Raw genomic sequence first — 16,881 nt, 5'->3', positions numbered from 1 at the left:
GTGGACAACAGTGGCCTAAATACAGTTCTTATCCGCCATTTTCTCTCATCTAACAGATTTAATCAATAGTGAAGCTTACCAAAATCCTCCAGCCACCAAGATTTCTTGTGGTTTCACCCACATTTTGGTTTATGTGATCATTAGTGTGGCCACGATCTTGCTCGCCCTGACCGTCACAATCAGCTGGAGGCTCACTTTGTTGACATCAAGTTTACCAGTCCTGCCGACAGATGGCGTTGCCATCAACAAACCCCGCCAAATTTCAAATAACCAAAATCTCAAACTCATATTTTACACTCATTTTACAATCCTCTCTCAATACTAGATGCTGTAGATCATATATATTTATAATGTGGAACTTATAAAAAGCATACTGTTTGTATGCATCGTAAATTAGACCCAGATATGACGATAATTATCTGTTTGCCCAGATTGTTAAACTATAAGTGCATGTTTTAGTAGTACGGTAATATATAATGGTGTATGAGTATGACATTATATGTTCAGCTGAGTTATCGTTCACAAAAAATCAAAGCGCTATAGAAGTAAGAATATTTTGACGGATGTATGTTGTGACCAGAAATCATATAAATCCAAAATGATTACCAATAAATGAGAGAATAACTTATCAAAAACTGCTGCAGTTACTACACTCGACTACCCAAGATCTGTTGTGAATGTTAATGGAGTAATTATCATCATCATTGATTACTTCAGATTGTAGGTTCTTGCTAAAATGTGTATGTTAGACTATGAGAAAATCAGGTTCTCATACATTACAGACAACACAGAGCTTTATGAAAATGACGAAAAATGGACGAGTATTATAAATACAGTTCAACAGTACATAACTGATGGGCTCTTTACAGCACTGATTATTGTCTGGTGGCTTTAAATATTCCTCTAGTGCAACACAGGGTTGCTAGGGTACATGATGCACTGCAGATCTAACATCTAGAGTCATGATGCGACATACACGCCCATAGATCCACGCAGAACTAGTTCCACACATTAGTTACAGTTGTTACGGGTGTAACAGCAGAACTAGGCGTCTACTACCCTAGCTGTATGATCTTTAACCATCCTTAACTCACACTACAACCCTTTAATCCTCTTTGTGGATGCAGCAACAGAATGGATATCATTATAGTTTGATTTAAGAATAACACAAGTTTTTGGATAATAAAAGACAATATAGATAGACTAGGTTAACTCTAGAGTATGAAAACATATACCAGCTGCTGTAAGGTGAATTTGGTGCTGACCTGACCCAGCTGACGTTACTTCATTAGGTACCAAGACCACACGTCATGTAACATTGGTACAACGTGAACTGACAAGACTAAACAATCTCGCTTTCTGAAGTTATTAGGAGTTTCCTAATGCATTACACACGAAACTATTTTACCTTAGATAAAAATCTTTTTGAAAATTTGCTTCGCACAAAGTCAAATATCGAGAATGTTTCGTTAATAGCTTGTTACATTCCATTAGTCTACTGGGTTATCCAGTCATCTCTTCTAGTCTGCCTGTTGTCTTTTTAGCATATTAACAGGTTGAGGTGGAGGCAGAACTCCATCTGCAGTCCCTGACGGACGGCCAAAGGCAAATGACAACAATATTTCGCTAACAAGTTAGACGATACATGGATTAGGATATAAGGCAAAAAAATCGTTATTCAACTGTTCATAAATAAATATATGTTACAATAAAAACCTGCATAGCCATTTGGAAAATAGGTTGCAATCTATAAGACATTTTTAGATAATCAAGCAATTGGATTCTAAAACATTTAGTGACAATTCTATCAACTATAGTGTACCGCTCAAAAAATACATTTTCTGTTAATATGCATAAAAGAAAATGGTTTAGATTTATAGTTAACTAAAGTAAATTTGTAAATTGTGTCAGTATTTACTTAAAACTATCATATGTACTTTCATGTGTGTATGAGAGCATGTAGGTATTTACATCAATAAAGGCATATATATAAAAGATGTAGTATTGAGCCAGAAATATTCAGATATCAAATCAAGCCAGTCACATCATGTTTGACAATAGGTTTTGCGAAGTTGATTTTCTGTGAAATGAAACAGAACTCCAACATTTATTATATTACATAGAGAATATCTTTAAGTATCATACATAAGTATCGAAAATATTGAATTATTCAGGCATGGAATAATGGCGGAAGATGATGCAGAGAGCCATGTCTCACACCTGAGTCACAGAATGCGGAAAACCTCCTCATACAACATTAATATTACTTAATGGCCGTGTGTGTGTGTGTGTGTGTGTGTGTGTGACAACATTGTGCGGGCTGGAGTGCACGTCTGGACGCTGCTGTTTGATCATTTAGAGAAGGTTTTCTCCATCAAGAAGACGATGAGTGAGATGATCCAGAAGATGACGAGGACGAGGAAGATACCCTGCAGGTGGTGTAAGGTGAGGGCCATCACTCCACCCTCACCTGCCAGACTCATCATTACGTCACCAGCATCACCACTGTACTCCTGGACCAGGTAAACAAACTGAACTCAGCATACATTTATACATCGTATATCATGTATGACACCCAGCCTCATACATAACATGAATGGCCTCTTGTACTCACCTCAGCAGACGTGGGCCACTGTCTTCAGCCTCTCACTCTCACCTCAGCAGACGTGGGCCACTGTCTTCAGCCTCTCACTCTCACCTCAGCAGACGTGGGCCACTGTCTCCAGCCTCTCACACTCAGCAGACGTGGGCCACTGTCTCCAGCCTCTCACACTCAGCAGACGTGGGCCACTGTCTCCAGGCTCTCATACTCACCTCAGCAGACGTGGGCCACTGTCTCCAGGCTCTCATACTCACCTCAGCAGACGTGGGCCACTGTCTCCAGGCTCTCATACTCACCTCAGCAGACGTTGGCCACTGTCTCCAGCCTCTTGTACTCACCTCAGCAGACGTGGGCCACTGTCTCCAGGCTCTCACACTCAGCAGACGCGGGCCACTATCTCCAGCCTCTCATACTCAGCAGACGTGGGCCACTGTCTCCAGCCTCTCTACTCACCTCAGCAGACGTGGGCCACTGTCTCCAGCCTCTCCTACTCACCTCAGCAGACGTGGGCCGCTGTAACACTGGCTGGATGGGGACTCTATCGTTACGAAAACTATGGAGTCTCTTACCTTGGTGGAAGCTGCTCGTCTGAGGGACTGGATGAAGAAGTGCCTGATCATACCGCTCTGTTGGATCCATCCGATGACCTGGTCGAACCTCCGCTTGAGGGGTGAGTGACGCTGCAAACCCATGGCGATGTTGTAGGGCGCGAAGCACTCCTGTGGGATCACTGGTACTGATTAACATCACTTTTGTGGCAACGCTGACATTGGTCGACTCACATCCCTCCTCATCACGTCACTACAGAAGGTATAAACTGGTCTCGTTCCTGTACTGTAGCTGAAAATTAATCTAGATGAACAACTGCCAAACGAAGTGAGGAGGAGATGTGAGGATAACATGATGTTTAGTGTGGAAGACAAGAAAATATACGATCTATACAAGATATTATCTATACACTCAGCCATTCCTTCACAAATTACAAGTTTGCGTAAATCTCTGTACTTCCCAGTCATTCCCGTTTCATCGTTAAACACATTACAGTCGAATTTAAGTCTTTGTTTGGTCATAATGATTAATGATAAGTGTAGGAAGTGATCAATACTCCATTATGTACTAATTCATCCCCGTATGTGGGTTTGGTTTGAGTAACTTGTTTTGATGTCTCGACATTCATGACCCTGTGTTGCCCTACACCTGGTCATCATGACCCTGTGTTGCCATGCAGCTGGCCATCATGACCCCTGTGTTGCCCTACAGCTGGTCATTATGACCCTGTGTTGCCCTGCAGCTGGCCATCATGACCCTGTGTTGCCCTACAGCTGGTCATCATGACCCTGTGTTGCCCTGCAACTATTCATCATGACCCTGTGTTGCCCTACAGCTGGTCATCATGACCCTGTGTTGCCCTACAGCTGGCCATCATGACCCTGTGTTGCCCTGCACCTGGCCATCATGACCCTGTGTTGCCCTACAGCTGGCCATCATGACCCTGTGTTGCCCTGCAGTTGGCCATCATGACCCTGTGTTGCCCTACAGCTGGCCATCATGACCCTGTGTTGCCCTACACCTGGTCATCATGACCCTGTGTTGCTCTACACCTGGCCATCATGACCCCGTGTTGCCGCTAGACTAACCTTCATGATCCTGACCCTGGACACGCCCCTGCTGCTCAACTTGTTGGCCTTGACGAACTCCTGGTAACCCCGGTTGTGTAAGTATGCCACTTTGCCCTCCAGAATAAGTGAGAATATTTCCTCTGGTGTTTTGTACCTTGCGAACTTCTTGGTAAGGCCCTGTAAGATGGCCACTATGTATTAATCACACTAACACAAGTCATTTATTACCATTTTTTTACACTGTAGTTAAGACCACAACAATGATGGTTGATGTCTGGGTGATGTGAGCGTCTGACCTGGAGGTATGGGTCGCTGGCTGAAGCTAACTGGTGTTCATAGAAGGTTCCAATCTCGACTACAGTGAGGTCAGAGTCATGGAGTTCCTTGATGGTGTTGATGGTGGCTGGCTGTTTACTCACCACCATGAAAGCTGTCAGGTTAGTGGAGTAGGCGATGGTTAGGATCATAGTGTACAACCACAGGAACATGACGAACACACGAGTGCTGGTCATCTGCGGGACTTGGATCTGTGGTTCGCTGAAGTGCATTGCGAAGGTGTAGTAGCAGGTGGAGGTCAGCGTCTGTAACCTGACCAGTTCCTGACCACTGAGGGGCGGGGTTAAGAAGGTCACGTTAGTAGATGTAGGAAGATGTGAGTGAGACAATGTTGTACTTACAACACCAGCAAGTACTTACTCTGTTGGTGTTAGTATGAAACAACCCTGTATGATTGTGACTGTATGAAACAACCCTGTATGATTGTGACTGTATGAAACAACCCTGTATGATTGTGACTGTATGGAACAACTCTGTATGATTGTGACTGTATGTAACAACCCTGTATGATTGTGACTGTAGTGTTACAGAAGAACTGTCACTCAAGACGTAAAACTGGTCTTGTGGTTGACATGTTACGTCCTCGAGAGATATTTTGAGGAAGGACGAGACAGAGGCGAGACTTCAGTCTCTCCACTACCTCATATCATCTCCACTACCTCATATCATCTCTCCACTACCTCATATCATCTCCACTACCTCATATCATCTCTCCACTACCCCATATCATCTCCACTACCCCATATCACCTCACCACTACCCCATATCACCACACCACTACCCCATATCATCTCCACTACCCCATATCACCTCACCACTACCCCATATCACTTCACCACTACCCTATATCATATCAGAGGTTGACATTAGATAACACTGATCTATTGAAGTGTCTCGAGGATGTAAGCAGTCAACCACAAGAGTGCAGGTGTCTGGAAGACTCACCAGGTGGCTGCTGCCAGGACCAGCAGGTAGAGGAGTGGCCCGGATGTGACCAGACACGCCAGGATAGCCAGCCACGTCCACTTCTGGAAGGGGAAGGCCAGGGCTTGCCACCTGGGCAGGGGCGGCTCCGACCTCACCAGGAAACAACTTGACTGTGTCCAAGAAAACGGGACGGGAATGTGAGGACCCACACTGCTCTGACGGGAATGTGGGGACCCACACTGCTCTGACGGGAATGTGGGGACCCACACTGCTCTGACGGGAATGTGAGGACCCACACTGCTCTGATATACAGCGTCAACACCTGCTCGCCTGATCCGCCATAGTGGGCAACCCTCTGACTGGGTGAACCCGCTTTTGCCTCCTTATATTCCTTCCTGTGAAAAGTGATAATACAAGAGGGGTACCACACCCAGAACCATGACGAGTTCCATTCCACCGTACAACACTGGCAACACCAACCATACAACAGGCCTGGCTGGACACAGACAGACCCTCAGAGTAAATATAAACATGGTCTTACCTCTGTGTCGTAAGTAAACATAAACATGGTCTTACCTCTGTGTCGTAAGTAAACATAAACATGGTCTTACCTCTGTGTCGTAAGTAAACATAAACATGGTCTTACCTCTGTGTCGTAAGTAAACATAAACATGGTCTTACCTCTGTGTCGTAAGTAAACATAAACATGGTCTTACCTCTATGTCGTAAGTAAACATAAACATGGTCTTACCTCTGTGTCGTAAGTAAACATAAACATGGTCTTACCTCTGTGTCGTAAGTAAACATAAACATGGTCTTACCTCTGTGTCGTAAGTAAACATAAACATGGTCTTACCTCTGTGTCGTAAGTAAACATAAACATGGTCTTACCTCTGTGTCGTAAGTAAACATAAACATGGTCTTACCTCTGTGTCGTAAGTAAACATAAACATGGTCTTACCTCTGTGTCGTAAGTAAACATAAACATGGTCTTACCTCTGTGTCGTAAGTAAACATAAACATAGTCTTACCTCTGTGTCGTAAGTAAACATAAACATGGTCTTACCTCTGTGTCGTAAGTAAACATAAACATGGTCTTACCTCTGTGTCGTAAGTAAACATAAACATGGTCTTACCTCTGTGTCGTAAGTAAACATAAACATAGTCTTACCTCTGTGTCGTAAGTAAACATAAACATGGTCTTACCTCTGTGTCGTAAGTAAACATAAACATGGTCTTACCTCTGTGTCGTAAGTAAACATAAACATGGTCTTACCTCTGTGTCGTAAGTAAACATAAACATGGTCTTACCTCTGTGTCGTAAGTAAACATAAACATGGTCTTACCTCTGTGTCGTAAGTAAACATAAACATGGTCTTACCTCTGTGTCGTAAGTAAACATAAACATAGTCTTACCTCTGTGTCGTAAGTAAACATAAACATGGTCTTACCTCTGTGTCGTAAGTAAACATAAACATGGTCTTACCTCTGTGTCGTAAGTAAACATAAACATGGTCTTACCTCTGTGTCGTAAGTAAACATAAACATGGTCTTACCTCTGTGTCGTAAGTAAACATAAACATAGTCTTACCTCTGTGTCGTAAGTAAACATAAACATGGTCTTACCTCTGTGTCGTAAGTAAACATAAACATGGTCTTACCTCTGTGTCGTAAGTAAACATAAACATGGTCTTACCTCTGTGTCGTAAGTAAACATAAACATGGTCTTACCTCTGTGTCGTAAGTAAACATAAACATGGTCTTACCTCTGTGTCGTAAGGTGCTGAGTATTCGATGATGTTGACCTGTCGCTGTGGCACATAAAGGTTGGCAACCCCCACGTCAGCTTGGCTCCGGTTGACCTGACCCAGGAGGCCAGTGAAGCTCCCGTTCTCTGTCAGTCTGCCCCATCGCTCGTCTGAGGTCAAGGTTCAGAGGTGTTGGGTAACACAGGTCAAGCCTACATGGTATGACCTACACACACACACACACACACAACAACAACATTGTCACTACCACTTTTACTACTGTTACTTTACTGTTATTGTTACTGTTACTTTACTGCTATTGCTTCACTACTAAATTCACAATCACTGGAGATTCTAAATTTGCTTTTCCTGGTTCTACAACCTTGCCCGAGGGCTGGGCTCTCTCTGAACAGAACAAGGATTTGATACATATTGTGAATGGAAAATGTGGTGCGTGAGTCTAAGAAATTATAACATTATAAAGTCGAGTTGTGTTATTTGTTCTTCATTATGTCTTATATTTTTTTTCTTGATCTCCATCAGTGTGTGACCTTCTGTGATCGTAACATAAATAGTTTAATCACAACTGTTGTGGAAACCTTGTGATCATATACACATGGCTGGTACATGATGATCATATGGTTATGATTAGCCAGTTTGTTGACGTGTGTGTCTGTGTGTGTGTGTGTGTGTGTGTGTGTGTGTGTGTGTGTGTGTGTGTGTGACAACATCATGGGGAAATATCTTAAGATATACTGAAAACTATCAAATCTATCAGCAGCTATAATGTGTCTATAATTAGGTTAGGTTAGGTTAGGTTATTGTGGCTGTGTATGGTACGTGTCCAGGACGGGGGTCATGAGCCTTTTACCGTTGGGCGGTTCCTCAAACTGTATAGTGAAGTTGAGGACGTGAGACAAGGTCTTGGTCAGGTCAATGTCAACACCATAGCGGAAGAGGAGCGTCCCGTTTTCTGTCCTGAAGTAGAAGATACTTGGCTCCCACACGAAGGTCAGGACCTGTGGGGGTAACACAGACACAAGGTTCACATCAGGAAATGGGAATGAAAAACAGACACCAGGTCAGGTCAGGTCAGACCTGGAAGGTACCAGACAACGGGGGCAGGTCAGAACTCGGGGAAATACCACAGATACCAGGTCAAGTCAGGACTTGGGACCTCCGAAACCAGGTCAAGACCAGGTCAAGTATCACAACATGTCCAATCTACCTTCTCCAACACAATAACAAACATTCCCCAGTATTCATTCTCTATATAAAGGATTGTCAACATAGCTACACTCAGGACCATCTCGGATGCAAAGTAATAGATGTAAAGAAAAGAAAAAAGGATTATTTTCATTTTCAGACATGGGTAGACGCCGCTCTTAAAGATGGAAAGGTTCTATGAAGAGAGAAAGACAAAAAATGAGATAAGTGAACATTATCATTGTACAGAAGAAATGTGTTATAACGGTCAATCCTCGTTTTGCGGATCTCAAAGAAACCGTGGGAAGCAGCAGCCAGATGTTTACCACTGGTCGAGGTTATGTTGACTGCAGCTCACTTGGACAACTGACACATTATCATAACAAAGATTAGTCAATTCTAATCAATGTGATTTACATTGCAGGTCTTACTGTTGAGTGTATTGTATTAAGAACTTTTATTCACAAAATCTATTCATTAAAGTCAATGGCCGTGAGAAATATGTTGTAGGCATTATAATAACTTGCCATATACTTGGGTTGTGAAGGTCACCGTGGTATTACCACAGACAGTTTACCTTAAGAACGGCTCCCCGGAGGTCAGACAGCTTGTCAGGGAAGAGGTCAACTTGTGAGGTGAACTTGTCTCGCCGCCATGTAGCGATGCGCTCAATTCCTCGACCCCAGTACAGCAGGTTCATGTAGAAAAACCACTCCCCTTCGTTGCTAGACTGTAGGCAGTAACGTGCACTACTGTAAGACTGGCTCATTCACAAACCTCCTCCTTATCTATAAGTATGAAGCCAACTACTTATTGTAGAACTCTTCTACTGTTTACTGACACTGCGATTCCATAATATTAAATCTATTTCTTGAGGCATTTTGTTGCGCGGAATTTATTCAATCTACTTAGGTTTATGCTTAAATAAACTCGTTTTCTCTTAATAAGACTTCATAAAAAACGAAAAACTTTTTGGTAGACTATGGTTTTTGTCAAAACATAAAACTAACGCTAGTGTGCAATAGTTACCTTAACTGCTCCCACTAAATGCTCGGTCTTCTTGCCTTTTTTAGATACAGCTAGATCCTCCAGCTGTTGTATATTGAGTCCTACAAATACGTACCTGAGGAAGGTATCGATAAAATATGAATTAATGTGCATACTCTCCATAAGATGTGAACATCAAAATGATGTGTGAATATTCAAAGAACTGTTCCACAGTTACTGCTAGGTCACTGGAAAACTCAATAGGTTAAGAACTGCATAATTTCTTCCTTTACACCAGTGTCAGAGTTATTCCTGAAAAGAAAACGTTTAGTTGGATAATACTCTTGTGTGTGTCACAGTTGCTACACAGACATGTAAATCAGGGGTGATGATAAGTGACCAGAATGAGATAAACTTTTTTATTTCTAACTCATATAAAGCAATGGAATAAAATCTTAGGTTTCAGTATATGCCTACCTTAAACGCTGAGCCTATATGTAGAAGAATATATACATATTTTTTTCATAGTTGATCACACACGAAGAAAGGCCACATCTACTCACATTCATTCTCTACCTGTCATGTGTAATGCACCGAAACCACAGCTCCCTCACCTGCCATGGTAATGCCAGTGGTCGTCATGTATGTTGACGAAGGTGAGGAGTGGTCCTGGGTCGTCTAAGAGAAACAGGTAAGCACGACAACCCAACGACACCCACACGACCCACAGCAGGTCGTCGGTCGTCCTCACGTTCACCACCTGATGAGTACACTACCTGTATACTTACGTTAATGAGGTTGAGGAGGAGCAGTATCTACTCTCCAATACTCGTCAACACAATCAGAGTGGGTATTTGGTGGCAGATCAGCCCAATCAACACTACATATCGAGTCTCTCATGATGTAAGAAACAGGACAGATGAACCCCTGCTGTCCACACTCACCTGTCGAGGGTTGGGCAGCTGGAGGAGGTCTTCCACCACAACCAGGTCCCTGTAGCCATCATCATAAGCCACAACCAGGTCACACTGCTTCATCTCCCGCCGTACTACACTCACCATCACCTGGCTCAACCACCTCGCCTCGCTCCTCACCCTCACAGAAGCTGTTGGACCGGACCACATCTTCCTCTGGCTAGACTCACCTCCGGGTCGCTTCAGCCTCCACATTTCTCGTGTTGGCGGACCCACGAAGACCTTCTCCTCTACGCTGCCATCTGCTTCGTCCTGATGAGCATAAACCACTTCACGTCCTGAGTGAGGATCACTCAGGTTGTTGTATAATGTCCTCTTGTTGTCAACAACCATCAGACAACCTTCTTGGTCTGGGTCGGCCACAGTGGACCCATCAGTGGGTCGTGTCACGCAGGATGTGTCACGGGTCACAGCCCAGCCCCACGCACCAGCTGCCCAGGTCAGGGTCACCATCATCATCACCAGCTGCGTCACCATCACGTGTTCCAGTCTCACCTCAGACCAACTCCAGCTGAAACCTGGTGTATACATTCTTCGTTAACCTCACAAACACCACCACAGTACGACCCTTCATCACGACCATTAGGAATGACGACCTGACCTTTGACCTGACCCATAAGGGTGAAGTCACTGACCCATTCGTCAGACCCATGAGTTATGGTGAAGGGGCTGAGTTATATGTATCAATATACAGTAACATCCTGTCTCATACTGTCCCATCCTCTCTCATACTGCAACATCCTGTCTCATACTGTCCCATCCAGTCTCACACTGCAACATCCTGTCTCATACTGTACGACATATCCCCCTCCCGTCTCATGTTGCTTGTGTTAAATGAGTGAACGACCATTATGGCCAGAGTTGATCGTTTGGAACCCTATATTGTAGGTATTTCCAGCATACGTGAACTGACATCCACGTAGGATCGAATATCAGATCTTACAATTCTTCCTACAATATGGAGTTGAAGTTTAACAAAATGCAAGAAAGATATACCACTCGAGAAAAGTTCTACTATTTTCCTCAGGCGCCAAGAGATACAACAAAACTATAAGGACGTCCAGTTGGTAACTTTAGAAAGTTTAACAGAAGAACGAGAAATTAAGAGGCATCAATGCTTTTCTCCTTCTTTCGTATATATTTACGTTTTGATTATAAAACAAAATTGAATTTCCAGAGACTTTTGTGACATGTTTTCACTATAGTCTAGTTATTTTGCCCAGGTAAAGTTCCAGATCAAACTCAGTGAAGATGAAAGCAATTTTCGAAAGACAGAAACGTAAATCAACCCGAGATAACTTACAGTAAATGTAAATGGATGTAAATGGGTTGAACAGAGTAAATCTTGTGTCATGACGTAAATTATATGAGGAGACGATTGCTTCTACATGGCAAGACTCAGAACAGAGGAAAACTAGAAATCATATAGAAATTTGCGTACAAGAAACCAAAACATTAAAACAACTAGTGTATGGGATGAAATATAGATAAGACGCGTCTGTATTTGTTAGCCATGATATCACGTGCATATGAAAGTCCAATTCAATACCATATCATTAACATATAATACCTTAACCTAAACTAGGTACCATTTCATCAACCAGCTCCACACTGTACATTCTTAAATGTACTCATAGCGAAGCCGGCGAGATAATTGTAGAGAGTGTTATCACAGAGGTAATTCAACCATATCAACCATGACTGAGAGATGACTCATTATCAAGTGCGAGGAGGAAGAGGAAGAAGAGGAAGAAAACGAAAGTTGAATATCATACGTGAGACACAAATGTATATTGAGACGATGAGAACATACAGACATGGAAGGAAGGAGAGGCGGTCATAGCCATAATGATATAGTAAATATAACTAACACAGGAACCTGGCAAGGGAGGGTGGGAGGGTGTAATTCTGACGCAGACTTAATCATAGTTCTGGAAGATAACGAAACGATTCGAAACACTAAACCCGACTATGATCAGCTGGTGATGGGTCGAGGCGGCTTCAGTGACTCAAAAATCGAGAATCTATCTCTCTGTCTATCTGTCTATATATCTATTAGTCCAAAATGATGTATAATTTGACGACGTATTAGCTTCACTGGGGCATGAACCATGTAGATGAGGAGGGGTCACTGGGTGTATGAACCATGTAGATGTCGAACGGGTGTATGAACCATACAGTTAAAGGTCGGGTCACTGGATGTATGAAGACAAGTTACTACATTGTGGAAAGTATAGTGAAGTTATCTGACCCCATCTTACCCACAAATGATTTCTATCTTGTTTGAGAAAAGGAGGAAATGTTGAAAACAGTCGTTTGATTCTACGTAAGAACAGAACTCAACATGTATATATGTATGTCAGTATGTGATGTAGTTCATGAAGATATCACTGGATATATGTGTTCACTTACCAGTGTCCAGTTGCTGTATGAGAGAGAGAGAGGGAGGAAGCAGTGAGTGGTTCACTGTTCAGGTAATCACCGCAAGTGTTATTATGACGAGCCAGTCTTGCCACACCCGCACTAGTACCTCATACATGCTACAGACAGTGTTACCAGTACAGGAATTACCCCCTCTTGTCGAGCCAATCACATCAAAACCCTTTAATGTCAACCATGAAATATTCTTACTGCTCTGGTTGTACATGTTAAGTACATAGTCAAGTTCGCCGTTCCTATAAACTTCGTGAATTTCATTAGCTTAAAAGAATCACCAATTGTTCACTTGTAGTCAATTAACACCATGGTGGGTCATCTTTATTCAGTTATCTTTATTTCTATTTGATCTATCACAAGATGGCTTAGTACATATGATGACACTTGATAATACACATAAATGACGACTTTAGTTATTTCACTAAAGCCCCAAATTCTGTGTTTACTGAACCTTTTACGAAAAAATATTCCAATTCTTCATTGTTTATACAAAACTTTAAAATGTGTCAAAATATTTTTTGTTTATATTTCATTGAATCTTAGGATATTAGATTGTTTATATTATTTACCTCCTCACACCAGGAGGCTGAGGGGCTGGTCCAGCTGTGTGACCATGCTGTTACTACATGCAGGGAAGCTGGTGGCTGAGGCTAGTGGCTGAGGGTAATGGCTGAGGCTAGTGGCTGAGGCTAATGGCTGAGGGTAGGTGGCTGAGGGTGTCAGTGACAACAATGTGTCTGAGGGTCACGTGTGGAGGCGACCTATCAACTACCATTACGACCATTCGTTATGTCAACCACACGAATGACCTTGAACCACCAGTTCAGGTGTTCAAGATGATCCGAGGGCCCCCCCCCCCCCGTGTGTACATGGGTGGGGGTGTGTTCAGTGTAGGTGGGCGACACACGCACCACTGGTGGCACTGTTGGAGCCACTTTATTTACCAACAAACACTGAGGGAGGCGACATGAGACGATCTTCTCAAGAAAGAAACTTGGACTACCTGTGGCAAGTGACCAACCACACTGCCTGTGGCAAGTGACCAACCACACTGCCTGTGGCAAGTGACCAACCACACTGCCTGTGGCAAGTGACCAACCACACTGCCTGTGGCAAGTGACCAACCACACCTTTTCCGCCAGAGTGACAGTCGTCCAAAAAGTGGATTAGTTATCAATGACTCAAACTGACACGGTCGACATGACTTCTACTGATAGAAATTATACAGGATCAGGCCTGACCTACATAGCAATACACCATACACTGTGATGACCACTTCCATACAAATTACAACCACTAGGATCATACAACACATACAAGTTACAACCACTAGGATCATACAACACATACAAGTTACAACCACTAGGATCATACACCACGCACATCCCAACATTGCAGATGTCAGTAATGAGAACAGATATATTCTGCGATGGTTACACCAGCGACCAACACACACCTCGATTTTCCTCGCTCGTGGGGTCGCTCGCTGACGGCATGAAAATGGGAAGCGTTTGTCGGTAGGTGTGACGCTCCATAGGTCGTCAGGAAAGTAATTAGGTCGTCCATGATGTGAAGTACCTGTGGGAGGACGAGATGCTACAACCATCATGATAAGGTGAGGGAGGAGGGCTGGCAGTGGGTCATGCACACCAGCTGGAGGGAGGAGGGAGGGCAGTGGGTCATGCACACCAGCTGGAGGGAAGAGGGAGGAGGGCTGGCAGTGGGTCATGCACACCAGCTGGAGGGAAGAGGGCTGGCAGTGGGTCATGCACACCAGCTGGAGGGAGGAGGGAAGGCAGTGGGTCATGCACACCAGCTGGAGGGAAGAGGGAAGGCAGTGGGTCATGCACACCAGCTGGAGGGAGCAGTAACAATTTGGAGGTTCTAGATTTCCCAGTTCACCAGTTTTCCACAGACATGCGACGGGACGATAGGTTATCTTGATGATAAGATAACACGTCTGGCAGAAAAGATAACTTAGTGAGAGTCCATTAGGAAAATTAATCCAAGACATAATGATACGTTTGGCTAGAAACTGAATGAAAGAATAATATTGTGGAGATGTGAGGGAATGTCGTTTGAATAATATTCATATATATATACATATCCATGGCAGTCCATCCGTGTGCCACAGTCTTCCAAGTACATTCCCCTTCTCCTGGGATGGGGGTACATGAGGTTCCTCACTTGTGAACACGAGCTGAGGGGGGTCAGGTGTTCAATAGATTCACCTACAGGAGCAAGAAGCCATGACACTGTATAAGTCCATCATGGACCCAGCAACCCCAGGATCCTACACTTAGTGTACATATATTGTCTCAAGTTGATCTCCCCCAGGTCTTGTCTGGGGTGCTTGCCCCAGTAACTTCACTACCCCAGAGTCGAGGCCTGGCTGGGGATAATTGCCCACTATCCCCCAGCCTAACATCATAGACATACACTTAACAATTAACACTTGACTTTCCAGGTGTATCATTAATTACACCAACTTCACCTGAATTAAACGGTTGTATAAAGTTCAATTCATGACCTTCTTCTTAATGATATTCTCGTAAATTACAGAACTTTAGATCCAAATTTCCAGTTCACTTCAATCAGTATTTCTGGCAGTGAAATGTCGGCTGAACAGAATGAACTTTTGAACTTAGTGATAAAGTTATAAACTACGTCTTTTCCTCAGCCAATGAGCATGACATGTTGACACTGTCATATGTCATGGATGATACAGTTAGCATGACAGTTTCATATGACTGCTGCTTGATTGATATAAAACTGACATAAATGAATGACTCTCGATTCATAGAATATTATCACTAAGTTAATTGCACTACAAGGTAAAGTTTATATAACTCAAGATAACCAAATTATCATTAGTGCTACAGTATAGACAATCTATGATTAGAATACGTACATCCCTCTCGTCTAGCCAACACACACACACACACACACACACACACACACACACACACACACACACTTGTTGATAAAATCGACAATTACATTATCCACGTAACAGATGATAATTTCCACACTTTGTTCGACCACTTAAGGTAGCTACTGTACTAACCTGGTAGATACAGTACTAACCTGGTAGATGTAGCATTAACCTGGTAGATACAGTACTAACCTGGTAGATACAGCATTAACCTGGTAGATACAGCATTAACCTGGTAGATACAGCATTAACCTGGTAGATACAGGACTAACCTGGTAGATGTAGCATTAACCTGGTAGATACAGCATTAACCTGGTAGATACAGCATTAACCTGGTAGATACAGTACTAACCTGGTAGATACAGTACTAACCTGGTAGCTACAGGACTAACCTGGTAGATACAGTACTAACCTGGTAGATGTAGCATTAACCTGGTAGCTACAGGACTAACCTGGTAGATACAGCATTAACCTGGTAGATACAGGACTAACCTGGTAGATGTAGCATTAACCTGGTAGATACAGTACTAACCTGTAGATACAGTACTAACTGGTAGATACAGTACTAACCTGGTAGCTACAGGACTAACCTGGTAGATGTAGCATTAACCTGGTAGATACAGTACTAACTGGTAGATACAGTACTAACCTGGTAGATACAGGACTAACCTGGTAGATGTAGCATTAACCTGGTAGATACAGGACTAACCTGGTAGATACAGGACTAACCTGGTAGATGTAGCATTAACCTGGTAGATACAGTACTAACTGGTAGATACAGCATTAACCTGGTAGATACAGGACTAACCTGGTAGATACAGGACTAACCTGGTAGATGTAGCATTAACCTGGTAGATACAGGACTAACCTGGTAGATACAGGACTAACCTGGTAGATACAGTACTAACTGGTAGATACAGTACTAACTGGTAGATACAGTACTAACCTGGTAGATGTAGCATTAACCTGGTAGATACAGGACTAACCTGGTAGATACAGGACTAACCTGGTAGATACAGGACTAACCTGGTAGATACAGGACTAACCTGGTAGATACAGTACTAACCTGGTAGCTACAGGACTAACCTGGTAGATACAGCATTAACCTGGT

At 43.2% G+C, this 16,881-nt stretch overlaps 2 protein-coding genes across 4 annotated transcripts in view; both read right to left on the bottom strand.

Annotated features, from left to right (window-relative positions):
* Positions 1–219, bottom strand: part of Tbc1d8-9 (TBC1 domain family member 8/9) — a 35,209-nt gene extending 34,990 nt beyond the window's left edge. For both annotated transcript variants that reach the window (XM_071687982.1, XM_071687983.1), the window contains exon 1: positions 80–219. In XM_071687982.1, the coding sequence (XP_071544083.1) occupies positions 80–123 (44 nt within the window). In that variant the 5' untranslated portion in view covers positions 124–219. The remainder of the gene's footprint in view (positions 1–79) is intronic.
* A 992-nt stretch (positions 220–1,211) lies between these two features.
* On the bottom strand, positions 1,212–14,414 carry LOC139763011 (glutamate receptor U1-like). 2 transcript variants are annotated; one of them, XM_071688547.1, is made up of 12 exons: positions 14,292–14,414; positions 10,370–10,917; positions 10,040–10,185; positions 9,468–9,561; positions 9,016–9,168; positions 8,104–8,251; positions 7,251–7,402; positions 5,503–5,654; positions 4,518–4,827; positions 4,240–4,398; positions 3,172–3,321; positions 1,212–2,513 (listed from the first exon to the last, which is right to left on the bottom strand). In XM_071688547.1, exons 1-12 carry the CDS (start codon positions 14,368–14,370, stop codon positions 2,352–2,354), a joined length of 2,253 nt encoding a protein of 750 aa, XP_071544648.1. In that variant the 5' UTR covers positions 14,371–14,414; the 3' UTR covers positions 1,212–2,351. The 2 variants fall into 2 exon arrangements, with proteins under 2 accessions (XP_071544648.1, XP_071544649.1); XM_071688548.1 differs by lacking the exon at positions 14,292–14,414 and adding an exon at positions 12,812–12,906.
* Positions 14,415–16,881: the final 2,467 nt, after the last annotated feature.

Source organism: Panulirus ornatus, chromosome 45, assembly GCF_036320965.1.
Source record: "Panulirus ornatus isolate Po-2019 chromosome 45, ASM3632096v1, whole genome shotgun sequence".
Taxonomy (NCBI): Eukaryota; Metazoa; Arthropoda; class Malacostraca; order Decapoda; family Palinuridae; genus Panulirus; species Panulirus ornatus.
Note: the sequence above shows the minus strand (reverse complement) of the source record. Positions and strands in the feature narration are given on the sequence as shown.

What these genes read in the sequence shown, in the direction of transcription:
- LOC139763011 (XM_071688547.1), bottom strand. Translation starts at nt 14,370, where the DNA reads ATGGAGCGTCACACCTACCGACAAACGCTTCCCATTTTCATGCCGTCA. An exon ending in GTTTGAGGAACCGCCCAACG is followed by an intron (nt 7,403 to 8,103) that starts GTAAAAGGCTCA and finishes CCTTGACCTCAG; the next exon opens with ACGAGCGATGGGGCAGACTG. An exon ending in CAGCACCTTACGACACAGAG is followed by an intron (nt 5,655 to 7,250) that starts GTAAGACCATGT and finishes TCTTGGACACAG; the next exon opens with TCAAGTTGTTTCCTGGTGAG.